This window comes from Salmo salar, chromosome ssa22 (genome assembly GCF_905237065.1).
Source record: "Salmo salar chromosome ssa22, Ssal_v3.1, whole genome shotgun sequence".
Lineage (NCBI taxonomy): Eukaryota > Metazoa > Chordata > Actinopteri > Salmoniformes > Salmonidae > Salmo > Salmo salar.
Genome location: NC_059463.1, coordinates 8800394 through 8827064, shown reverse-complemented (window position 1 = coordinate 8827064; position 26671 = coordinate 8800394). Strand labels below are relative to the sequence as shown.

The 26671-nt window shown below is 43.1% G+C and overlaps 1 protein-coding gene across 12 annotated transcripts in view; it reads left to right on the top strand.

Annotated features, from left to right (window-relative positions):
* Positions 1-23894, top strand: part of LOC106582716 (transcriptional enhancer factor TEF-5) — a 38517-nt gene extending 14623 nt beyond the window's left edge. For 2 of the 12 annotated variants that reach the window (XM_014166077.2, XM_014166078.2), the window contains 14 exons: positions 1678-1927; positions 9353-9417; positions 9916-9978; positions 10104-10166; positions 12305-12316; positions 16156-16284; positions 16454-16497; positions 16642-16698; positions 17523-17587; positions 18000-18136; positions 18330-18503; positions 19537-19680; positions 21334-21486; positions 21706-23894. In XM_014166077.2, coding sequence (XP_014021552.1) covers positions 1804-1927; positions 9353-9417; positions 9916-9978; positions 10104-10166; positions 12305-12316; positions 16156-16284; positions 16454-16497; positions 16642-16698; positions 17523-17587; positions 18000-18136; positions 18330-18503; positions 19537-19680; positions 21334-21486; positions 21706-21819 — 1344 coding nt within the window. In that variant the 5' untranslated portion in view covers positions 1678-1803 and the 3' untranslated portion in view covers positions 21820-23894. The remainder of the gene's footprint in view (positions 1-1677; positions 1928-9352; positions 9418-9915; positions 9979-10103; positions 10167-12304; positions 12317-16155; positions 16285-16453; positions 16498-16641; positions 16699-17522; positions 17588-17999; positions 18137-18329; positions 18504-19536; positions 19681-21333; positions 21487-21705) is intronic. The other 10 variants (XM_014166081.2, XM_014166082.2, XM_014166079.2 and 7 more) reach the window with 10 other exon arrangements.
* The last annotated feature ends 2777 nt before the right edge of the window (positions 23895-26671 follow it).

The following is a 26671-nucleotide window of genomic DNA, read 5'->3' as shown; positions in this document are numbered from 1 at the left end:
TCTCAACCCAATTGAACACTTATGGGAGATTCTGGAGCGGCGCCTGAGGCAGTGTATTCCACCAGCATCAACAAAACACCAAATAATGGAATTTCTCATGAAAGAATGGTGTTGCATCCCTCCAGTAGAGTTCCATACACTTGTAGAATCTATGCCACAGCGCATTGAAGCTGTTCTGGCAGCTCGTGGTGGCCCAATGCCCTATCGAGACAGTTTATGTAGGGGTTTCCTTTATTTTGGCAGTTACTTGTACATATTCTTATTTTACTGTATAGAGGTATAAATGGAGAAACAATTCCCGTTGTCTGCATCTTTGGTCTTTTAGTGAAGAAACATTTTAACTTTGTACAATGGGGTAGTTGTGACTTTTAGTAAACAATACTTTGGCTTTTCTTTTCACATCTGTCTTAATCCTCCAATTCATATTTCTGAAGTTGCATTGTGGAAGTTGTCAAAACAGCAACTTTAAAATGTGCAATGATGCCCTTGTGAATTTGTATTATAGAGGAACCTCAAAATGTTCTTGTAACGTGAGGAGTTGAGTTTACCCATAGGACCATCCGAATTGGCCTTCCCCATATTTGTCCAATATGTGTATTTTTGTCAACAACTGCAGAATTTCAGATATATAAACACACGCATCCTGGAATAATGGATACTTCGGGGACGCTCATTTCAGAAACAATACAATGCCGAAGAGGCAGCTTGAAAAATACTTAAGATCTCGGCCTGCTCTTAGTCATGAGCCAACCACATTGGGACACAGTCTCCTAACCACAATAATTATTTGAGGCCACTGCTGATTAGTGTGCTCCTTACACTAGGTTTTTATAGAATCTCTTGAATTCGTTTGGCAGTTTTAGAGACAAAGACTAGGAAATGGTAATAATTAGTGGCTGTATTGTTTATTTATACAGATTTTATGATTTCAATGAAAACAGACAGCTGAGACCAAAATGAGCCTACTTTATAAGGCAGAATTTGAAATGCACTTGGCAGCTAATGGTGACGGTGAAGCTGTCGACAACAATTACAACATACCTTTTTCGGAATGAAAGTATGAATCTGTATGCCTCACTATTGTAATTCACTCTGGATAAGAGTGTCAAACCTGCAAGCGCGCACGCACTATATCTATTTCTATGGGCACAAGCACTGTTCACGACACAAACTGTTCACATCCCTCTTGTTGGCGGAGAGAACATTTTCCAGGTTTAAAGCGTATTTCCTGCAATTCTACACTTTTTGTCATGGGGATCAGAGAAAATATTGCTGTTTTAAAGCTACTTTTCTTGCAATTCTATACATTTTGCCATGTCTAATGTGTATTCATGTGATATTTTAATGACTCAAACATTACAACAAAATCTATGGGCTAAAAAAAACCTAGCTAAAAAACATTAGCAAACATGGGCTAGTTGATCTGGACATTTCTGACAAGTTAAAAGTAGCTCTCTATGGTATGCAATGACTGACATGATGAGGAAAACTGATGATGCACTACCCAATTTCGAAATTGCACCTTAATACACTCTACTATTACAACTTTCAAGAGTAGGTTGAAAGCTGGACTGGGTTCCTCTTTTTTGGGGGGGTGGGGGTGGGGGCATAGTTTGGTAACTACTGTGCTAAATGACTAAATTGATAAATGTTAATGAAGGTCTCTCTCTCTCCCAGATCCTCTGACTGTGGGGCTCGGGGTCGGGCCCAGGGTGAGCCGCCACCATTGCTTCCAACGAGTGGAATGCCAACGGTAGCCCGGGGGATGGGCTGGACGAGGGGAACGATGAGCTGGACAAGGCCATGGACGGGGACGCCGAGGGGGTGTGGAGCCCAGACATAGAGCAAAGCTTCCAGGAGGCCCTGGCCATCTACCCCCCCTGTGGACGGAGGAAAATCATCCTCTCAGACGAAGGCAAGATGTACGGTGAGTAAAACACATACATTTCTTTTTACTGTGCGTTTGAGTGTATGATGTTTTTCATCATCAATGTAGATGCCAAAATAGAGTGCTGTGGTTTGATTGGCTCCATCAGCCACATTGTTAATGTTTGACCTCTCAAGAGCCTTTCTTTGTCGTCAACCAAACCAGATTCAGTAGTTTGTCTAGTTATACCTAACATAATTAATTTAGATACAGAACTAAGTCATTTATGCACTTCTGTACTATTTGGTGCACTCACACATGGACACGCACCAAACTTAGTCCACGTGTTAATTTGCCCTGCATCCCTTTCTGGCTCATTCATTGAAAACGCCTGTGGCTCAATGTGTTTGGATCCCATTCCCTTCTGGAGTGAGGGTGGGAAAACACCTCAGCAGTTTGTAGTCTATAGAAAGACGTTGATGTTCATTATTACTGTTAATGGATTCTTTCTCATCATTCTGATCACCACAGAAGGCTGTCATGTTAAGGCTCTAGTTGTCCTTGCACAATCCATTAGGCAAAGCAAGCAACGTTTCCCGCCCCTCCCATACGATTGTGTCACAGGCTAAGATGTAGCCTATTTTTTTTTTCTGAGAGTGCTCTACAGAACAAGTCTGAGCTCGTCTTCCACTGACCCAGGGGCTGGTTCTTCCAGTCTCACTAGAACACAGCAGTTGAGCTGAGCTACCCAGAAGACACAAGAGGCAGCTCCCCTCAGCCTGGTTTTCACCTGGCTTTCCTTAGAGCTCCAAACTGGTTCTTTCATCACCTGTCTGTGCCGTCTCCAGCTATGCCACCCATCATGTATTGCTTTTCTCTTCCTCATCTGCAGTACAGTACATCTGCAGCCTACTGTGAATTAGGAAAGTGACAAAACCCAGTGGTGTAATCATATTTGAAAGTACTATTAAGTAGTTTCTTGGGGTATTATTTATATATTTTTCCAACTTTTAATTGTACTTCTACATTCCTAAAGAAAATAATGTACTTTTTACTCCCTACATTTTCCCTGACACCCAAAAAAACTTGTTACATTTTGACAGGAAAATTGTCTGGTTTTCTTAATATAAGGAATTTGAAATTATTTATACTTTTACTTTTGATACTTAAGTACATTTTAGCAATTACATTTACTTTTGATACTTAAGTATATTTTAAACCAAATATGTTTTTACTTTTACTGAAGTAGTATTTTACTGGGTGACATTCACTTGAGTCTTTTTCTGTTAAGGTATCTTTAGTTTTACTCAAGTATGACAATTTAGTACTTTTTCCACCACTGGCAAAACCTGCTCTCTGCTTATGCAGCAAAACCAAGTGCCATTCATTAGACTCATGTCAGTCTAACACTAAGGTGCTTCTTACAATAAGTAGTCATGCTCACCTGGTCTCAAGAGTAGCTTTTGCTGCTTCTTGAACCAGTTGGACAGCATTGCAATGATTATCTCAACGCCATAAATCAAACCATGGAAACAAAAACACGTTAAAAAGCGTTTTAATCCTTCACAAGGTCCTTTAGGGGTCTAAGCTATTTCCTCCACCAGCATGTTCATTAAATCGCAGGTGGAGAGAGCAATTTAGGTGCTGAATTCCTCTGCATCCAGATGGAGGAATTGGCAAGTTGCTGGTTTAGAATCATGAAAGATCCAGGTGTTAGAAACTGGCTGCATTTGTCTTAAGTTATTTTGATCTCCCACTCTCTCCCTCTGATGGGTGAGAAAAAAGGGCCTCAGCAGGCTGGGCTGCTGGTTTGAATCAGACAGCCAAGGAGGACCTAAAACAAATGTAAATGTGAATCGTCAGGAAATGCATGGGGCACGGGCTGAGATGAGGCTTATTCAGGGGGTTTGACTTCACATTCTCCTCACGAAACATCTTTTGGTTTGGGGAACAATGTTATGTTCACCAGCATGATATAGACCGGGTCTCCTCCTCAAGTCCAGTTGTGCAAGTCCTTTAATTATTGTTAATGTCTCAAAGTTTAATCAAAGCCTGTACCGTCAACCTTTTTAAATCCACCATTGACTTCTATCAGAAAGTATTTCAAGACTATATGTTTAGGGGATTCTTTTCATGACTGTGTTGTTTTTCTGTCCTTGCTGTTGTCAAATGGAATGTTTTAGCATGCGTCTGTCAGGAATCTAATTCTTTGGGATCTGAGAGATTTTAATGTTAGTGGATAGACACACACATACCTCAGATGACTCAGCTGCTAGCTGCCGCTGTGCTATCTGTTGCTGTACTAGCTGCCGCTGTACTAGCTGCGTTTCTGGGCTGTTTCAGAGAACATACCAGTATCATAGGCTGAGCTGGCTGGGGTCTAAACAAGGCCAGAGTTCTGATTAGCTCGCCTGTGGTGTTGAGTCTGCCACCAGTTCCATTTACGTCATTTGAACGATATCTGATTTGACTGGATGGCTAGCTAGCTTATGAGCATATTCAGTGACCTGGCTATATGTCAGAGGGACCTGCGGCTAAATGCTATTTCATATTTGGCTTACTTGGTAAGAGGTTCTTAGAATGAGAATGGACCAGTTTAGCACCACTTCCATGTGTCTGTGAATTTGTTTATGTATATCGCCTATTAGCGATAACGCATTTATTGCAGTGCAGAACTGCACTGTTTGCTCTGACAACATTGCCATGGTTTGACCAGTCTGTCTATTGACCTTCCCCTTGAGTCTATTGAAGGGACTATAATGGGAAAGCAAGATGGCGGCCCTTCTCCTGGTTTGGCAGGACAGTGAGTGTTCAGAGCCTATAGCTCAATATTGTTTGTCAGAAAACGAGCACAACAGAAGTGGCAGGTCAACCCCACAGTGTGTTTCCTCCCTTTGCAGCACAGTGTCAGGACCCCCAGTAGAGGTCAAAAACAGCGCCTGCTTTTTTCCAGTGCAGTAAACACCCTATCCAGTCATCTGAGGCCCTTCTGGCAGCGCCGAGGCATGCCCCCGTCCCTGAAGAAGCCTTCTCACAAGGCGATGACCTCAGACATCTAAATCCTGCCCTGACGTGAGGCCGGGGGAATTTTAACGATTGCACTGCGTGTAACGCTTTCTACTTCACAGTCTCAGACTGGGGGAGCGCTGCTAGCCTAACACCGTGGCCTCCAAAACCAAGCAAGTCATCATTATTCCTACCATTGGGAATTACATCTGGATTTTTCCACAAGGAATGTTCTTGTGGGAAACCTTGGTATTCCGTGATGACTATTAACCAACGGGTATCATGTGGCGCTCAGAATTGACCAGATTTCCTCAATGGTCAGAATGTCAGATGACCTTGAAATGGAAAACAGAATGTGGAATAAAAAATAAAAATAAATCAATAAGTAGAAAACCCACAAAATGGTAGGAACATAGATGCCAGGCCATGTGTCTGTGTCTGTTGGGGCAACTGAGCACCCAGCGGGTTTTAAGGGGACAGACAGGTGGAAGACAGGGATCTTTGGTGGATGAGTGTGTAAAAAAAAAAATGTGGCCTGTCTTGTTTTGTGGTGGGGCACTACTGACATGTTGTTCACCTGTGTTAGCGCTGGAGGAAGACTTTGCCAAGCCCTGAGCACACCTCCGCCTCGCCGAGCCTGGGTAAGAAGGGAAAAAAACAGCAAATGAGGCGCTGGAGGGAAGCTCATGTCTCTTAGTGACCTTTGTGAGCTGCCAGGAATGAGCGATGGGTTCATTGCATGAACAGAGTTAGTAGAAGGACAGAGTAATATAAGCTGCAGTGGGTGGATGAGTATTCTATACTATGCATCAGTTTGATAGATGGGAGAGGAGAGAAGCGTGTGATGACTGAGAGGGCCTGGTGTTTCCCTGTTAGCCTCTAGCTGAAATGTCAGGCATGTTCTCTGTGATGGCCGAACAGTATGTTAGCAATTTAGTATTACCTCAATGTGAAAGGTGGGAGAGAGTTATGGAGCGAGAGAGAGCGAGCTTGATAAGAGACAGCAGGAGGGAGGGAGGGACAGTGCAGCAGTGAGTTACCTCCGCTCCCCATCTCAGTGTGGAAGTGGAAAATTCCAGTGGACAGGCAGTAAAAGAAAAGGATAGGCGTGTCCTGGCAGGGAAGAGGTTAAGCACAGCAAAGTCAGCCCGCGGGGCTCTGCAAACTGCACTGAGTGGGTGTTGAGCAATCTGAGAGAGCGACAGAGAGAGGTGATGGTAAACAGGGTGAGGAAGAGTGGGGGGAGATGCGATAGAGATAGGAAGGAGAGAGAGGAAGATGTACAAAAACTCCATCCTCTGTGTGTGTGTGCACCAGTTGTGTTTCTCGGTGGTGTGTGTGTGTGTGTGTGTGTGTGTGTGTGTTGTGTGTGCCAACCTGTCCACCACCTGACTTGGGGCCTAGGAGGCCCCTTTCCTTCCGCCTAGCTGACCCCTCTGTCTAGTCTGAACAGGCTTAGCCAGCCTGCCTCTCAAACCCAATCTTCTACTTTGCAATAGTCATGTCAGGCCAGGCAAAAGACAAGCTTATTCCATGGTTTTCAACCCAAGTTAGTTACAACATTTAATGAAGACACACAGAACACACCATTTCTTAGAACAGCCTCTGTAAATTAAGCTCAAGTCCCGTTATTTTTGTGCTGACAATCTGTTTTCAGTACGGATGGCACGGATTTTTAGAAGCAATTACATGCGGACCACACCAGTCGCGTTGCGTGCGCAAGCTTTGAAAAATAAAATGTACACATGCATGTTATTCAATCATTTCATCCAAACTGCTCGCGCATGTCTGTGTAGACAGGTTCTACTTTAGACGCTTGACGTGCTGCAATTCCTGCCTTTCCCACCGCTTTTTACAAGAATATAGCCATGAGGGTGATCGAAAGATGAACGAGGTCCACACCTTAAAGTTGGTTGCCAACCGCTATCTAAAATCCACAGAAGAAGAACAATGATGAACGAGGAGAGATTAATCAAATGAACTAAAAACTAACTAGGTTTTCCCAATTCTACAAAGATCCAGCAACAAAAAAAGAAAACAACAACCCAATGTTTATCTCACAGGACAAATTACCTAGCAACAGTCGTGTGTGTTTCGATCTGTCCCCAAATAATATAGTTGGTTTTTGGTACTTTAACCTGCGTGTCATGAACGCATCTGGTGGGGATAGACAAAATCAACATGCACACGATGGCGCGCGCACGCAGCCGGTATGGTCAGCATGTTAGTTAGTTCCACTGCTCCCTCAGTCCAGGAGATTGAGAGTAGCAGTTGGGCTAAGGAGAGTAGGGGTCAGTGGGCCAGGCCAGGGGGTAGGGGGGGTTATAATTGTTCTCTCCCACCTCCTGACTGCGACGGTCAGTGGCAGGTGTTACTGTCCGTTGGGTAAGGGGTCACACGCATGGGTTGTTTTGGGAAGTGAGGGGTGTGTGGCGTGTGGGCGGCCTTGATGCCAGGTGGCAGTTTTTGGCAAAAACAGTTATGGCTTTGTGTCTCCTTCCAGAATTATACCCTCAGCTGCCACCCCCCCCACCCGCCCCCATACCTCCCGCTCCAATACCGTCCCCTCACCCCACCCTCTCCCACAGCCCTGCCAACCAACCCTTGGACGTGAAGCCCATTAGCTTAGCGCTGTGCGCATGCATGTGTCCGCAGTCCTTACAGGCACTGGCTGCGCTCGCAGGGCCCTGGCCAATCAGACTGGCTAGCACAGATGTGACAAGCTGGGAGGAATGCTAAGAATGCGGAGGCGCTGGGGCAGGCGTGTCCCTCCTGAGCCTGGGGGAGAGGCAGAGGGGGCTGGCTGGCTGGCTATCTGACTGGCTGACTGCTGCAATTCAGTATCGGCAGGCCAGGCAGCTCAATGGCGAGAAAGAGGAAGATGGCGAGAGAGAGGAAGCTAGAGGCCTGCTCAGCTAAGCTCAGCTTAATGGAGAGAGAGTGAGATGTTGGAGAGAGAGAAGCCTGCTCAGCTCATTGGAGAAAGAGAGCGAGAGGGAGAGAGGCCTGCTCAGCTAAGCTCAGCTCATTGGGGAGAGAGAGAGAGAGCGAGAGGGAGAGAGGCCTGTTCAGCTAAACTCTGGTCATTAGAGAGAGAGAGAGGCCTGCTCAGCTAAACTCTGCTCATTGGAGAGAGAGAGAAGGGAGAAGGAGTAATTACACCAAGCAGAGCAGAGCCTAAAGGAGGCCAAGGGCCAAGGAGTGTGTGAAAAAGGCACAATGTTAGCTTTTCTCCTGTCATTATGTCTGCGGTGCTGTCTGAAGTCAGTTGGTCTGGCCTGTCACAGGCTTTTTTTATCCTTGGTTTGCGATAATGTGAAGCTTTAGCTGTCCTTTGTTCATAACCTGGACTGAGAGTGTGTGTGTGTGTGTGTGTTTTAGAGAGAAGTGTAATGAACTCATGGCTAGCTCTCAGTTACTCTCAGTGAGTGAGGGAGTCATTATTCATGATGGTACAGCTGTTGTCTCTCTTTCTTCCTCTATTTCTCTCTCTCCTTCTTTCACATACACACACACTGATGCACATTCACATCGACCCTCTTGGGGAAAATTCCAATAATTTATCTTACCAATCAGCAAATGTCAAAATTGGATGTTTTGAAATGCAGACTTCCTTACCTAGGACAAAGATACACAAACTGTACCGGGCAAATCCAACAAACATGACCAGACAAGGCTGGTAAATACTAATTGCTTAGAGCATTGACAGATTCCATTGTTCTGCTGCTCTCTCATTTGAAAAACATCCAGAGAAGTTGCATTCAAATAAAAGTAACCCTTTTGAAGCCCCTATCATCTGTCAGGACTAAAGCCTTTAAAGCCAAGAATAGAAGGCACTTCTCTGCTGACCTGTTTGTGCAGAATGTCGAGTGTAGATGTTACAATAAAAAAAATAAAAAAAGAGAGAACACGTTTTTCAAGTACTGCGTCTGTAATTATGTAACCGCATGATCTAAAAGTCAAACACGCTAATGAAATGAAAAAAAAAGCTGTTGAAACAGTCCGTTGCAGTTGTATTATATGCCTCTTTAAAAAAACAATGCTAGCCATGTCCCAGTGTCAGTGGTATATAGGAATGTTCACCCACTGACTGAAAGGCTGGGTAATCTGTGTGTTCCTAAGAACCACCTTTTGGGAGATGAATGGTGTGCTTCACCTAGTATTTTGTTCAGCCCCTGTAGATATTTAGCAGCATACCTTTAGCTCCACCTTGTGTTTGTTGTGTAGAATCATGGGCAACTTTTATCCGGAGCCATGATAAAAGTTGCACATAGACACAGATCTAGGATCAGTCTTTTCTTTCCAAATCTGAACAACCTAGGGTGGAAAATGCTTAGCTGATCATAGATCAGTGCCCACTCCTTGATTATTTGTGTACCAGATCTAGAAAAGCCAATGTTTCACAAATGAATGCCTAAATCAGATTTGTCTCTTTTGCATGCTGTATTTTTCATGGAATTCTTCTACTCCCTATTCCAGGTCGCAATGAGTTGATAGCCAGGTACATCAAGCTGAGGACAGGCAAAACCCGCACAAGAAAACAGGTATCAATATTAGATTTTTATTTTAGAGCAATGGGCTGATTAAAACAATTAACCATTCAGACTCAAACATTTATAATGACTTCATTTTACCTCAATTTATTGTTAGAAGTCTTAAGGCTGGAGAAACTACAAGACATGTTAGATTTACTGCAGCTTTAACATTTAGAAACTGGGAACTAAACAAATATGTTTTGCAGTAAGAACTCGGCCAACTGTGTACTTTTAGTTTGTAGAAATTAGATTTGACTGTCTTTCGTATTTGTATTGAAGACAGTGAACACCATCCAACACAAATCAAAATATATATCCATCTATATATTTTTTAGAGTAGCGTGTGAATTGCATTAACTTAATGTTTGAGTATCTGTATAATATTGTGTGTGTTTGTGCGGTGCGCGCGAGTGAGTGAGTGAGCGAACTAGCAGACATACATCTGTGTGTGTGTGTGTGTGTCTGTGTGCATGCTCTATGATGCTTAACTGTCTCGCACCCCTTTAGGTATCTAGTCACATACAGGTGTTAGCACGGAAGAAAGTTCGAGAATACCAAGCGGGTATCAAGGTAGGTGCTACCGAACGGTCCTCCAGCCAACTGTGACTGGGCATCTCTTTCCTCTTTGGTTATGGCCTCTCTTCTCTTCTCTCTGTCTCCTTTTCTCTTTCCCTCTTGGCTCTTCTCCTCTGCAGGTTTCTAGCCATTTGCAAGTTCTCGCCCGGAGAAAATCTCGCGAGATCCAGTCAAAGCTGAAGGTATGCGCTTCTCTGCGGGCTGGGCAGGGCGGGGCTGGTCAAGGCTTTGCTTTGCGCTAACCAATTAGCTCCATTTTAGTTCCTATTACAGCCATACATGGATTGGTGCTCCATGACTAGAAAATACCAGTAGTGGCAAACAGTACAGTATGAGACTCTCAGTCTGCATAGGAGTGTATGGGCTTCAGGTCACTGCATGAGTCATCATATAGGCTAACGTGTTTGGGAGAGAATAGTGAACTTAGCTAAAGCTAATAGCTACCATGCTAAAGCTAGTAGCTACCATGCTAAAGCTAGTAGCTACCATGCATGCACGGCACAGAGAGCTACAGGCTAAAAACATGGTCATCTTTTGACCATTGCAATACATCTCAACGTTTAGTACAGTACAAAGCTGTAAAGAAATTATATTATAGCATGAGCCAGCTTCATTCTACTGCTTGTCATGTATACAGTAACTCAGCCTGTGGTGTAGCCTAGAGCAATGCTGTGAGCAGTATGATCTGTCTATGGTGAAAGGTGTTGGCACATGATGGCCTTGTCGCTACAGCTCCACGTCTGTCCCTACTGTACCTATGCCAGCCATGCTTCTGCCGATAGGCTTTCCTCAGCTCTTCCTCTGCCTTCAACCCTTCTCTCCGCTCTGACCCCAATCTCCATTGGATCTATTGGAATGTCCTCCTGTATGAGAGTTAACTACTCTAACTGTATGCAAAGACCTAGAGCTAAATGTTATATTGAAACCTGCATGCATGTTTACACTACTAGAGCAGTATGCTTAGAACTGTGTTAGCTGTATACTTCCATTCCACTTCTACTACTTCTATTTCTAGACCATATTGAGTGTAACCTATTCCTTGAACCTGATTCTCCTTTGATGTTTCTAAGCTTATATTCAGCAGAATATATGCCACTTGCCTTTCGTCCATTGGAGGATGGCAGGCAGGTGTTTGTTATAGCAATCCTCATCCAACTCTAGGTCTTTAATCTATCCCTCAACCCTAAAACAACTGCAAACATAACACAAAGTGAATCCACGTTTTGGGGTGGCGTGTAGCCTAATGGTTAGAGCGTTGGACCAGTAACCGAAAGGTTGCTGGATGGAATCCCCGAGCTGACAAGGTTAAAAATCTGTCGTTCAGCTCCTGAACAAGGTAGTTAACCCACTGTTCACTGGTAGGCCATTGTAAATAAGAATTTATTCTTGCCTAGTAAAATAAAAGGTTAAATATATTTTTTTTAAATACAATAGTGTGTCTGAGGAAATTGTGTTAAAGTGTGTTAATGAATCATTTAGCAAAAATGCAATTGGTAGTTCACCATTTGCCTTTATTGGAAGTTTATTGGACCTTGACTTCTCTATTTATTAAGACTTAGGAGGTATTCTAGTTGACCGTATCTAGTAGAGAGAATCTGATAAGATAGGGAACCCCCATTATTTGAACCAACCCAATGTTTGGACATTTTTTTTTTTCTCCATGAGGGGGATATTCCCTACATGATTGTCCCTACTTGCGTAGTTCCTGTCCAATAGTTAAATTCAGCTCCCCTTCGATGTTGCTTTCCCTTGTATTATTCATGGCTCCTTCTAGGTTATTTAGCTAGAACTATGTAAGTAATGCCATAGTTGGTATCGTGTTCTGCTCTAGTCTTTGTATTGAGTTTACTGATGTGACATATCTGCAGCTCGCAAACTAAGAACCAAAAGATATAATAAATGATTACTTGTTATAAGTGCTTATGATGTTTAATTATTAACTCGTACTATGTTCTGCCTTTGTATGGAGAAAAAAAAAATATATATATTATATATATATATATATATATATATACACACATTCGACAGGCTCAAAAGGAGATGATACTAAGTCATTGTGAAGTCTTACAATGCATTTGAGTGCATCATAATGCATTCTACCTGTTGTCTTTTTGTTAAAGTGTCACGGAACTTTTCTTCAGGGCTAAGAAAATGTTTATTTCAACATCCTAGTGGCCTACAGTACATCTTCAACTTTATTGTTACTGTATTTAGTATGTACTGACACAGCCTATAAGCAAGCCCATAGTTTATCAGCATATCCGTTTAGGTATATGCAGTTAGATGTGTATACTAATCGTTTCTCTTTCCTTTGATTCAGGCCATGAATTTGGTAAGTGGATTTGACTTTTGCGATTTGCTTCCCCCCTGCTTGGTGGTGCCAGTGCATTGTCCACTCTGCTAATGCCCTCTGCTGGCATGGCAACCCAACCCCACTGCTATCCCATAATAAAGAAATGCTTAGGGAAAAAAAGAAAATCGGGAATGTGTGTGCTTGGAACCACATTGCTGTGCATTGTACCTGATTGTGCTAAACACTGAGCAGCTTGCTTGTGCAGGGGGATTCTGCTTCTCCGAGGGCTGCGTCTTCTGAGATATACTTTCCTCTCACAAGCCAGGCCTTCTTTGTAACGCTTGTTCAGTGTCTGCTAAATACATAAACACAAGGAAGGTTTGCAGCAGCATTAGCAAACATTTCATGTCAGTTCCATGTCCATAGGCTATTGTGATCCAAGAGAACGTTAAGGCATGGTCAAACCTGCACGCCAAAACAGAAACATTTTCGGATAAACATCACGCTTTGATTCCATTGAGCATCACTTAGATAATATTGGAATTCATTTCACTGTGATTTTCTTGTCCAATTCTGAGGCAAAGCATTTATGTAGCGCTTATGTTCAGGGAGCTTTATATTATAAGACCCCATCCACCACCAATGTGTACTGTACAACTTAACCTAGGGATGCACTTACACCATTTAGTGCTAGAATCATCACAGTACATTGTAATAATGTAGAGAAAACAAACGTTGCCGGTGTCTATAGTCAGTTATAAACTGGGTGGTTCGAGCCCTGAATGCTGATTGGCTGACAGCCATGGTATATCAGACCGTATACCATGGGTATGACAAAACATTTATTTTTACTGCTCCTTATCACATTGGTAACCAGTTTATAATAGCAATAAGGCACCTCGGGGGTTTGTGGTATATGGCCAATATACCACGGATAAAGGGCTGTGTCCAGGCACTCCGCGTTGCGTCGTAACCTAAGAACATCCCTTAGCTATGGTATATTGGCCATATAACACACCCTCTTGGGCCTTATTGCTTAATTATACTGCACTGCAAATCACCACTACCTGTTCCACACACAACCTGTGTTTTTGTAACTTTCATTTGACCTCGTTTACACTAAAGATTTTGCATTTGAAAACTCTTTAGGTCAGCCTTCTTCTGCCTTTACAGACACATTTCATTCCCATTTCAAGACATGTAGTAATACTATCCAACAAGGCTAATGTAGGATATGCTGTTTCTCACCCTAGGAAATTTCACATTCTCATCACTGTGCAACTACCCCAAAAGGCTTTGGCCTTTTTGATCCACTTTACCCCCCCCCATCTCTTTATTTCTGACAGGGGTCCTGATATCAGTTTAATTCACAGCTCCCATACCAAATAATCGTGGGGAGTGTAGTGCAACTTAACTGTCCCCTATGTACTTTGTGCCGTGACACAAGTTTCGTGATATTGCTATAGAGTGTCAGATACTGGATCTGTGGAAGTTGTGAGACGCACACCGAAAGTGACGTTGAAGCATTATTGTTGGGGTAAACGTACAAGTAGGGCCGAATGCTCTTGAATGTCCAGGTACAAACATGCCAAGCTTAACCATAACCATCTACGCTTGATTTTTATATCTCTGGCAATTACAATCAGCGGAACATTCCAGGCAAATCAATCACAATCATACCCATTGCAATCTGACCAAATACAGTGCAGTGTATTTGTCAATGCAGCCATTAGGTCTGTGTTATGAAACAGGAATTTTTTCTATTGCAGTCATATTTTCTATTCTGTCTTTTTCCATAATAAAAGAGTGGTGGCATCAACGAGATTTTCTCAGAGACAAACTCTTTCTGAAGGATGCTTTCCTTCGAGGTCTCGACTAAATTAGAATCATGTGACTCCTGGAATGTTCTGTTTGATTATGTGGCTTGAAAGCTTTTTCATCTGCTCATTGTTGAATGGTACAATTAATCATACCAGTATATAGATGTTCTCTTCACGGCTTCTTTTCAGTGACTGTAGCCAAGTAGTACTCCAAACGTAGTTGCTGCAAAAGTGTTCATTTTCGAGACTCAGATCTGTTGTATGTTTATTTAAGAGCCTAATGAGAGTACATAAAAAGCTCCGATCATTTTAGATTACAGTATAAATGTTGTGATAGTAGTAATAAACTCAGCAAAAAAAAAGAAACGTCCCTTTTTCAGGACCCTGCCTTTCAAAGATAATTTGTAAAAATCCAAATAACTTCACAGATCTTCATTGTATAGGGTTTAAACACTGTTTCCCATGCTTGTTCAATGAACCATAAACAATTAATGAACATGCACCTATGGAACGGTCGTTAAGACACGAACAGCTTACAGACGGTAGGCAATTAAGGTCACAGTTCTGAAAACTTAGGACACTAAAAAGGCCTTTCTACTGACTGAAAAACACCAAAAGAAAGATGCCCAGGATCCCTGCTCATCTGCGTGAGGACTGTGGCCAGGGCAATAAATTGCAATGTCTGTACTGTGAGACGCCTAAGACAGCGGTACAGGGAGACAGGACGGACAGCTGACCATCCTCGCAGTGGCAGACCACATGTAACAACTGCACAGGATCGGTACATCCCAACATCACACCTGCGGGACAGGTACAGGATGGCAACAACAACTGCCCGAGTTACACCAGGAACGCACAATACCTCCATCAATGCTCAGACTGTCCGCAATAGGCTGAGAGAGGCTGGACTGAGGGCTTGTAGGCCTGTTGTAAGGCAGGTCCTCACCGGCAACAGCGTCACCTATGGGCACAAACCCACCGTCGCTGGACCAGACAGGACTGGCAAAAAGTGCTCTTCACTGACGAGTCACGGTTTTGTCTCTCTGGTCGGATTCACTTTTGTCGTCGAAGGAATGAGCGTTACACCGAGGCCTGTACTCTGGAGCGGGATCGATTCGGGGGTGGAGGGTCCGTCATGGTCTGGGGCGGTGTGTCACAGCATCATCGGACTGAGCTTGTTGTCATTGCAGGCAATCTCAACGCTGTGCGTTACAGGGAAGACATCCTCCTCCCTCATGTGGTACCCTTCCTGCAGGCTCATCCTGACATGACCCTCCAGCATGACAATGCCACCAGCCATACTGCTCGTTCGGTGTGTGATTTCCTACATGACAGGAATGTCAGTGTTCTGCCATGGCCAGCGAAGAGCCCGGATGTCAATCCCATTGAGCACCTCTGGGACCTGTTGGATCAGAGGATGAGGGCTAGGGCCATTCCGCCCAGAAATGTCCGGGAACTTGCAGGTGCCTTGGTGGAAGAGTGGGGTAACATCTCACAGCAAGAACTGGCAAATCTGGTGCAGTCCACGAGGAGGAGATGCACTGCAGTACTTAATGCAGCTGGTGGCCACACAAGTTACTGTTACTTTTGATTTTGACCCCCTCCCCTTTGTTCAGGGACACATTATTCCATTTCTGTTAGTCACGTCTGTGGAACTTGTTCAGTTTGTTTGTTGTTGAATCTTATGTTCATACAAATATTTACACATGTTAAGTTTGCTGAAAATAGTTGACAGTGAGAGGATGTTTCTTTTTTTGCTGAGTTTATTTGTAACTGTTGTATGACTATTAAACCAACTGTGTTTCTCTTGGGGCACTGTAACTAGCCTAGTAGTTATGTCACGTCAGTGTACAAAACATTAAGAACACCTGTTCTTTCCATGACAGTCCGACCTGGTGAATACCTGTGAAAGCTATGATCCTTTATTGGATGTCGCTTTTTAAATCAACTCAATATTAGAAAAGGTGTCCTTAATGTTTTGCGCACTCAGTGTATGTACTAGGTATTAGACTGCCCCCTTGTGGTGCATCTCCCTCACCTCTCCCTTCTCGTCCACAGGACCAGGCGTCTAAAGACAAGGCTCTCCAGAACATGGCTGCTCTGTCGTCAGCTCAGATTGTGTCGCCAAGCCTGATCAAGAGCCAGCTGCCCCCGCTGCCCCATTCTCCCTACCCACCGCAAGCCAGGGTGAGCCCTTCTACACTGGGTTTGAGATTTCAATGATTGCTCTGTCTGCATTGACACTATTTACAAGTATTTAAACATTATTGTTATACTAGTAATTGATGTAGGCTATGTGAAAACAGTACAGTAAAGTACATTACCTGAGCATCTGATTCTGTCATCTTCGCCTTAGTTTTGGCCAGGCCCTATCCCAGGACAACCTGGCCCCTCTCAGGAGTGAGTATGACTTAACTATCTGTTGAGTGACAGGTTCAGGTTGTATGTTTGGACTATGCATTTGATTGATTGATTGACACTTGGTGTGAGTGGAGTGGTGGGTTCTCTTTGGCACGTTTAACGGATCGCATTTGTGCACATCAGGCTGGTTCTAGAGCTCAACCCGGGAAGGATTCCTGGGCTTGGCCGCAACAGCTATGCGTAAGTTCCCTCCTGGTCCAGCTATAGCACAAGGCAGCACTAACTCTGCTTCAGTATGCTTCCTGCTCTTGCACTCATTCGACAAACAGGCCACAGCCGGCTTCACGTCTGAGAGCGAGAAGACCAATCACAATGCCGGATTTGTTTGGAACGTCGTTCCGTTCTGACCATTTGGAATGTAAATCACAAAGCCATTCGTGATGTAAAAACGTCACACAAAAGGGCGATTTCAAGACAAACTGGCAACAGAATCAGTCCCTGACATCACCTAACTTCCATATTCATGTTTGTCATTCCAAATTTAAAGAAACTCTTCCATTGACTTCAAAGCATTACTTGCACACAGAAAAAGCACATGGATTTGTACGGAATTGGCCCATTGGGAACGTTGGTGTGACACTCTCAAGCATCCCTCTGAAATGAAGAGTGTCACAAATGAGCAGAGAATGTCCCCATGAAGGACAACAAACATCTATCAAATTAAATCGATCAATCAATGAACCAATCAGAGTATGTAAATAGCATCACTAAGTGTATGGCGTATTGCAATATGACAGAGTTAAGCAGAGGTGGACTTACACCTAGCTGGTGCAGCCACAGACACATGCCTATGTTGAGACACTAGTCATAACACTGTGGATCCACGTCTGTCTGACATGCCAATGAAGCCCAAAGCCACATGCCACTAGCATAACCAGGTTTCACATGGAATGTCACTTTTGGAAATGTGTTTTTTCAACTAAGAGTTGGATAAGGAATATTGAAAAGTTTGACTCCTAAATGTACAGTAACAATGATGTGATGTTACGATCGATCTCTTTCAGTATCAAACCTTTTGCACAGTCCCCATACCCAAACCTACCAGGCCCTGCCCCCCCACCTATATCAAGTGAGTATAGAGTCCCAATTTAATTTATCTCCATTCATTCATGATTTCTAAAAATATGTTTTACAACTGAGACCAGTCCCAAGATGCCAGAAATGAAACTAGCTTAAAAAAATGTAATAATATTTAACCCTTTATTTAACTAGGCAAGTCAGTTAAGAACAAATTCTTATTTACAATGACAGCATACCGGGGAACAGTGGGTTAACTGCCTTGTTCAGGGGCAGAACGACAGATTTTTACCTTGTCAGCGCGGGGATTCGATCCAGCAACCTTTCGGTTACTGGGCCAACACTCTAACCACTAGGCTACCTGCCGCCCCAATATAACATACACATCAGCAATATGGTGCTTAACATTAATGCAGAAATTAAACATCTTCTGAGACCTCAGCCTGACTGTCTCTCTCTCTAAGCCTATGAACCCTTGGCACCCCCCCTCCCCCCGGCTGCTACGGCAGTACCCGTGTGGCAGGACCGGACCATCGCCTCCTCCAAGCTGCGGATGCTAGAGTACTCTGCTTTTATGGAGATGCAGAGGGACCCTGACAACGTGAGTCACCAAACCAACAACAGCACCCAACCACATTAACCAAACAGTCCTAATTGCAGATAAAAGCCTTTGTTTTTACGGTACACATAGTCAGACGAGCCAGACTATGTCTAGCACTAACTCAGTATGGCCAAGCTAGACTTCTGTCATCGCAGCTGGTCTGACCATCTCTCTCTGTCTCTCCACCCTGCAGTACAGCAAACACCTGTTTGTCCACATTGGTCAGACCAACCCCTCGTACAGCGACCCTCTGCTGGAGGCAGTGGACATCAGGCAGATCTACGACAAGTTCCCAGAGAAGAAAGGCGGACTCAAAGAGCTTTATGAGAAAGGCCCCCAGAATGCCTTTTTCCTAGTCAAATTTTGGGTGGGTAATTATGACGTCATCTTTCTCACTGTTGTATTTATTACTGATGGTTTGACAAATCACTTTTACTATTATTTGATCCTCACCTTGAATGCTTTACAGCAGGGTTCCCAAACTGGCGGCCCGAATTTGTCCCTTGGGTAGTTTATTTGGTCCCCAAAGTTGAATCCAGGTGAAAGCTATGATCCCGTATTGATGTCACTTGTTAAATCCCCTTCAATAAGTGTAGATGAAGGGGAAGAGACATGGATTGGATGCCTTGAGACATGGATGCCTTGAGACATGGATTGTGTATGTGTGCCATTCAAAGGGTGAATGAGCAAGACAAAAGATGTAAGTGCCTTTGAACAGGGTATGGTAGTAGGTGCCGCGCTCAACAGTTTCCCGTGTGTATCAAGAAAGGTCATCCACCCAAAGGACATCCAGCCAACTTGACACAACTGTGGGAAGCACTGGAGTCAACATGGGCCAGCATCCCTGTGGAACGCTTTCGGCACCTTGTAGAGTCCATGCCGCAATGAATTGAGGCTGTTCTAAGGGCAAAAGGGGTTGCAACTCGATATTAGGAAGGTGTTCCTAATGTTTTGTACACACCGAATTTTGAAAATCTGTTCCCAAGTACAGTATAATAGACAGGTGTGATCGTATACAAATGTAAGCAAGGTTTGAAATTATGTTTTAGTCAAATAGTATCTGTTTGGGCTTCTTGCAGTCTACAAATTATTTGTAATTATGTGTCGGCCCCCGACCATTAGCTCGAAAAAAATATAAAAATAAAAATCGGAATCAACCTGCAGCTGAATCTAGTTGAGGATCCCTGCTTTACAGAGAAATGTGTGGATTGAAAACATAGTTGAAAAGCAGAAAAATAAATCTTTCACACATTTAAACCTACACTGTCACACTCACACAGTCCCTTTTGGTGGTTTGATTATTCTCTCATTTAGAGTAGAATAAGAAAAAAAATACATTTGAGGGTTTAGGCCTGTTAGCTGAGCGTTAATCTGACTCGTCCTGTGTGTCCTCTCTGCAGGCGGATCTTAACAGCAGTGGCATGCAGGACGGTCCAGGCTCCTTCTATGGAGTCAGCAGCCAATACAGCAGCTCTGAGAACATGACCATCACCGTCTCCACCAAAGTCTGCTCATTCGGCAAACAGGTGGTCGAGAAAGTAGAGGTGAGGCCACTTTCAACTGGGTATGCATTATGGTCACAAAAACAGCTGTCAGGCCGTCATGGTAAATTAGGAGTGGCACTTAAGTGACTTAACTGGTTAGATTAAGGTTAAACGAAATGGGAATTAAATTGTGTCAATTTACTCTCAGAAACTATACTGTATATATTATACAGTTGAAGTCGTAAGTTTACATACACCTTAGCCAAATACATTTAAACTCAGTTTTTCACAATTCCTGACATTTAATCCTAGTAAATATTTCCTGTTTTATGTCAGTTAGGATCACCATTTTATTTTAAGAATGAGTAGTAGAATGATTTTATTTCTTTCATCACATTCCCAGTGGGTCAGAAGTTTACATACACTCAATTAGTATTTGTTAGCATTGCCTGTAAATTGTTTAACTTGGGTCAAATGTTTTGGGTAGCCTTCCAACAATAAGTTGGGTGAATTTTGTCCCATTCTTCCTGACAGAGCTGGTGAGTCAGGTTTGTAGGCCTCCTTGCTCTCACACACTTTTTCAGTGCTGCCCACAAGTTTTCTATAGGATTGAGGTCAGGGCTTTGTGATGGCTACTCCAATACCTTGACTTTGTGGTCCTTACGCCATTTTGCCACAACTTTGGAAGTATGCTTGGGGTCATTGTCCATTTGGAAGAACCATTTGCAACCAAGCTATAACTTCCTGACTGATGTCTTGAGATGTTGCTTCAATATATCCACATGATTTTTCATCCTCATGATGCCATCTATTTTGTGAAGTGCACCAGTCCCTCCTGCAGCAAAGCACCCCCACAACATGATGCTGCCACCCCCGTGCTTCACGGTTGGGATGGTATTCTTCGGCTTGCAAGCCTCCCCCTTTTTCCTCCAAACATAACGATGGTCATTATGGCCAAACAGTTCTATTTTTGTTTCATCAGACCATTTCCTCCAGCATCTTCACAAGGTCCTTTGCTGTTGTTCTGGGATTGATTAACACTTTTCGCACCAAAGTACGATCATCTCTAGGAGACAGAATGCGTCTCCTTCCTGAGCAGTATGGCGGCTGCGTGGTCCCATGGTGTTTATACTTGCGTACTATTGTTTGTACAGATGAAAGTGGTACCTTCAGACGTTTGGAAATTGCTCCCAATTATGAACCAGACTTGTGGAGTTCCACAATTTTTTTTCTGAGGCCTTGGATGATTTCTTTTGATTTTCCCATGATGTCAAGCAAAGAGGCACTGAGTTTGAAGGTAGGCCCTGAAATACATCCACAGGTATACCTCCAATTGACTCAAATGATGCCAATTAGTCTATCAGAAGCTTCTAAAGCCATGACATCATTTTCTGGAATTTTCCAAGCTGTTTAAAGGCACAGTCAACTTAGTGTATGTAAACTTCTGACCCACTGGAATTGTGATACAGTGAATTATAAGTGAAATAATCTGTCTGTAAACAATTGTTGGGAAAAATTACTTGTGTCATGCACAAAGTAGATGTCCTAACCGACTTGCCAAAACTATAGTTTGTTAGCAAGACATTTGTGGAGTAGTTGAAAAACTAGTTTTAATGACTCCAACCTAAGTGTATGTAAACTGTATTTACTTCAACTAAGATTGTTTGCTGTTTTGGGTAAGAGTTTTAAAATCTGTGTGTGTGTGAATTTCAGACGGAGTACGCCCGAATGGAAGGAGGGAAGTGTGTCTACAGGATCCACCGCTCTCCCATGTGCGAGTACATGATCAACTTCATCCACAAGCTCAAACACCTGCCAGAAAAATACATGATGAATAGTGTTCTGGAAAACTTTACCATCCTTCAGGTAACATACTGCATTGCAAGATACTAACTAACTTACAATTTGGCAATGCACTGATATTTCAACCGTGGTCATAGGACAATAGCTGGGTGATATGTTTTTGACCTCATGTTGTTTTGCTTTGCTAATTGAATAATTGATGATATTTACTGACTTTCACCTGCTGCAAGACCATAGCTGGATCATGTTTCTTATCTAATTTTGACACGCTTCCTCCTTCAGGTGGTGACAAACCGTGATACTCAGGAGACCTTGCTGTGTATAGCGTTTGTGTTTGAGGTCTCAACGAGTGAACACGGGGCACAGTACCACGTCTACAGGCTTGTCAAAGACTGACCCACCCACCGTTCTGCAGGGAGGTTTGGGAATCGGCTTCCAAAGTACTGCGTGACACAATCTGTACAGTACACACAGACTGCTCAACTGCCAAGAAACATTCAAAACGACGTTAGAATGAACTGACATGAACAGATTTTATACTTCCACACATGTTTTGGTAAAATAGGAAAAAGGATGAAGTCTCAACAGACAGGAAAGGCAACTTATTAACCATATATTTAAATGTGCTAAGACAAAGTGGGTCATATTGGTAATGACAATAAAATGTACAGTGGCTTGAGATGTCTTCACTGAGGGAATGAGAAGGTGTACAAGGTTAAGAGAGTTGTCTCCAAGGGAACACACTCTAAGCAATATGGGAATAAGTGTATAGATTGGAACGGTACAGCTACAAGGACCATCGAAGAAGAACAAACCCAAAATAATCAAAAAGTAGAAATTTCCGACCGAGTGGTGTTGATAAATTAGATAGGACGTTAGCTAACGTGCCTTTCTCCAAAGACAAGTATTGATTGATTGCCAGCCTCTCTGGAATGCCTTATTTACTACCTCTTGTCTTTAAATAAAAAACCAGACAGATGTACATGCATCAATTAATTGGAAACTGAACATTACTATGCAGTTCACCCTTATCTAGATCCTTGAAGCACACTTCTTATCCAGGCACATTGTGTTACGGACAGAGATGAATGAAACTCTTATTGTTTTCAATTGATGTGTTGTCATGAATGGTTACAAGTTTGGCTGCAGTCCACATGTACAGTAAGGGGATAGCACGATCAGATCATTCAGTTTCGAAACCCTTGGCTTATTGGGTCTAGACAACAACACATCTATGTGCTGTGGTGCACTTAAAATATCAAGAAAGGGTGAAGCAACAAATATGTTTATTTTCTGCCTTTAGTTATGATATTGAAATGAACTGTTTCTGTACTGTGAGTCAGTGGATGCTACAGGAATGTGTTACATAGGAGTATTTTGGGGACGTGTTTATATTTGTGATTAACTTTAACTCGGCACAGAGACTATAGCTGTTCTCTTAGAGTGGAGGGGATTCAACACTGTTTTCTTAAAAACATGGCTTGAGAATTCGCCCGATTAGAACTTGCCAAATTGTAACTGACCAAATGTAAGGGTGAGTTCAACTAATGTAAGAACTCCAGGTTTTCTTATCCAATCTCCCCATTTGAGAAATCCCAATTGATGTATTTCACATTTAGTCTGATTGTAGGCCTACATGATGTAAGAGAAGTTTATCTTTTGTAAATGTAACCAATAAAAACAAAAGCTATCTCAAGAAATTCTACTCTCAATTTGTCAATGCCATCGGCCAATGAAAAAAAGCTTTTATGTTTCTAAAAAAAGACCTATCCTCTCTGTGCTGTGGTGTGTGACCATTGATTGTTATTTATATTGAAACGAATGGTGGGAGGGCTGGGCTGGGCTATGTGTTTATCCTTTGCCATGGCAATGGAGGTGTTACAAGTATTGCTGAGCTAAACTTTATACTAAAGACAAGATAACTGTCATCCCATGGATCTAGATAGGGGATGGTCTCTGCCTTGGATGGTTCACTGGGCTTCTGTCAGAAGAATTCATACATCAGACTTTGTATGGTGGATTTAGTACACCAGGATTTGAATGTCATACTTCAAAAGCTAGATTTAAAATGACTGCTTAATCTTTACTAGCGGATGTCTCAATTGTACCTTTTTTTACAGGCCCTTTTTTGTTTATTATCATAATTCATATTTTTGTTTGTTGTTTTCTTTTTTTGACATTCATTGGAAGCCATATGCATCCGTTGAAAACGTGTTTTTGTTGACATTGATGATGAGATGTTATGTATCATAATCTGAATGGTGTGGGCAAGTTTTTTTTGGTTAATAGGTGGTTTACTGTGGCCTTGGTTACCAATTGTGCATTGCATTTTTGTATGTTATCTTCGAAGTAAGGGGGGTTGTATTATATAATCCAATCAAAAAATATGTATAATCTAACAATAAAAGACGCATTGTGCCTTTGGGGCCATTTTCCCCCAGAAAACCCATTAAAACATGTTTGTAATTTGAGTGGTCAATGCAGTTCTTTCCAGATTAGATACATTGTCTCTTAACTATTGTAGATGGCACCATTGTTATACTGTTTAAATAGTCATTGCATGTGCAATATATTGTATAGTATACTTCCCTTGGTCCTCTGTCACATTTCTAACTATGATGTAATTTCACAATTCCGTAGGCTACTTGAGGACAAGGACAAACACAAGAGTAGGCCCATATGAGTAGGCCAGTGGAAGCTGCTGAGGGGAGGACGGCTCACAATAATGGCTGGAACGGAGCAAATGGAATGGCATCAATCACCTGGAAACCATGTGTTTGTTGTATTTGATACCATTCCACCGATTCCGCTCCAGCCATTACCACGTGCCCATCCTCCCCAATTAAGGTGCCACCAACCACCTGTGGAGTAGGCTTTATTCAGGTATATTGTCAAGATACAGTCTTTTATACTATTTGTATGCACTGACTGGAGAAATCAATGTTTGACAGCCTTTTAGGGAAAATAAATGACCCCAGATTCTCAGAGGTGCAAGCACAGACACAGGCCAGATGCGTAGGTCAAGTCTGCCTCAGTGTCTGTGCGTTATGATGCTTTTAATACAACTTTTTTTATTTCACCTTTATTTAACCAGGTAGGGTAGTTGAGAACAAGTTCTCATTTACAACTGCGACCTGTTTGTGCGACACAAACAACAACACAGTGTTACACATGGAATAAACAAACAGTCAATAATACAATAGAAAAGGTCTATATACAATGTGTGCAAATGAGGTAGGATAAGGGAGGTAAGGCAATAAATAGGCCATAGTGGTAAAATAATTACAAATATAGCAATTAAAACATGTGCACAAGATGAGTATGCAAGTAGAGATACTGGGGTGCAAAGGAGCAAAATAAATAACGGTAGTTGGATGGGCTATTTACAGATGAGCTATGTACAGGGGTGCAGTGATCTGTGAGCTGCTCTGACAGCTGGTGCTTAAAGCTAGTGAGGGAGATATGAGTCTCCAGCTTCAGTGATTTTTGCAGTTCGTTCCAGTCATTGGCAGCAGAGAACTGGAAGGAAAGGCGGCCAAAGAAGGAGTTGGATTTGGGGGTGACCAGTGAAATATACCTGCTGGAGTGCGTGCTACGGGTGGGTGCTGCTATGGTGACCAGTGAGCTGAGATAAGGCGGGCTTTACCTAGCAAAGACTTATAGATGACCTGGAGCCAGTGTGTTTGGTGACAAATATGAAGCGAGGGCCAGCCAACAAGAGCATACAGGTCGCAATGGTGAGTAGTATATTGGGCTTTGGTGACAAAATGGATGGCACTGTGATAGACTACATCCAATTTGCTGTGTAGTGTTGGAGGCTATTTTGTAAATGATATCGCCGAAGTCAAGGATCAGTAGGATAGTCCATTCTACGAGGGTATGTTTGGCAGCATGAGTAAAGGATGCTTTGTTGCGAAATAGGAAGATTCTAGATTTAATTTTGGATTGGAGATGCTTAATGTGAGTCTGGAAGGAGAGTTTACAGTCTAACCAGCCACCTAGGAATTTGTAGTTGACCACATATTCTAAGTCAGAACCGTCCAGAGTAGTGATGCTGGACGGGCGGGCAGGTGTGTGCAGCGATCGGTTGAAGTGCATGCATTTAGTTTTACTTGCATTTAAGAGCAGTTGGAGGCCACGGAAGGAGAGTTGTATGGCATTGAAGCTCGTCTGGAGGTTAGTTAACACAGTGTGCAAAGAAGGGCCGGATGTATACAGAATGGTGTCATCTGCATAGAGGTGGATCAGAGAATCACCAGCAGCAAGAGTGATATCATTGATGTATACAGAGAAAAGAGTTGGCCCGAGGGTTGAACCCTGTGGCACCCCCATAGAGACTGCCAGAGGCCCGGACAACAGGCCCTCCGATTTGACACACTGAACTCTATCTGAGAAGTAGTTGGTGAACGAGGCGAGGCAGTCATTTGAGAAACCAAGGCTGTTGAGTCTGCCGATAAGAATGTGGTGATTGACAGAGTCGAAAGCCTTGGCCAGGTCAATGAATACAGCTGTACAGTATTGTCTCTTATCGATGGCGGTTATGATATCATTTAGGACCTTGAGCGTGGCTGAGGTGCACCCATGACCAGCTCGGAAACCAGATTGCATAGCGGAGAAGGTACGGTGGGATTCGAAATGGTCGGTGATCTGTTTGTTAACTTGGCTTTCGAAGACCTTAGAGAGGCAGGGTAGGATAGAAATAGGTCTGTAACAGTTTGGGTCTAGAATGTCTCCCCCTTTGAAGAGGGGGATGACCACGAAAGCTTTCCAATCTTTGGGGATCTCAGACAATACGAAAGAGAGGTTGAACAGACTAGTAATAGGGGTTGCAACAATTTCGGCGGATAATTTTAGAAAGAGAGGATCCAGATTGTCTAGCCCGGCTGATTTGTAGGGGTCCAGATTTTGCAGTTCTTTCAGAACATCAGCTATCTGGATTTGGGTGGAGGAGAAATGAGGGAGGCATTGGGCAAGTTGCTGTGGGAGGCACAAGACTATTGACCGGGGTAGGGATAGCCAGGTGGAAAGCATGGCCAGCCGTAGAAAAATGCTTATTGAAATTCTCAATTATCGCAGATTATCGGTGGTGACCGTGTTTCCTTGCCACAGTGCAGTGGGCAGCTGGGAGGAGGTGCCCTTATTCTCCATGGACTTTACAGTGTCCCAGAAGTTTTTGGAACTCTTGAAAAAATTAAGTCAAATCATGACGTCAGTGACGTGGTCTAGAAAGATGACAGAGTTTCTGACG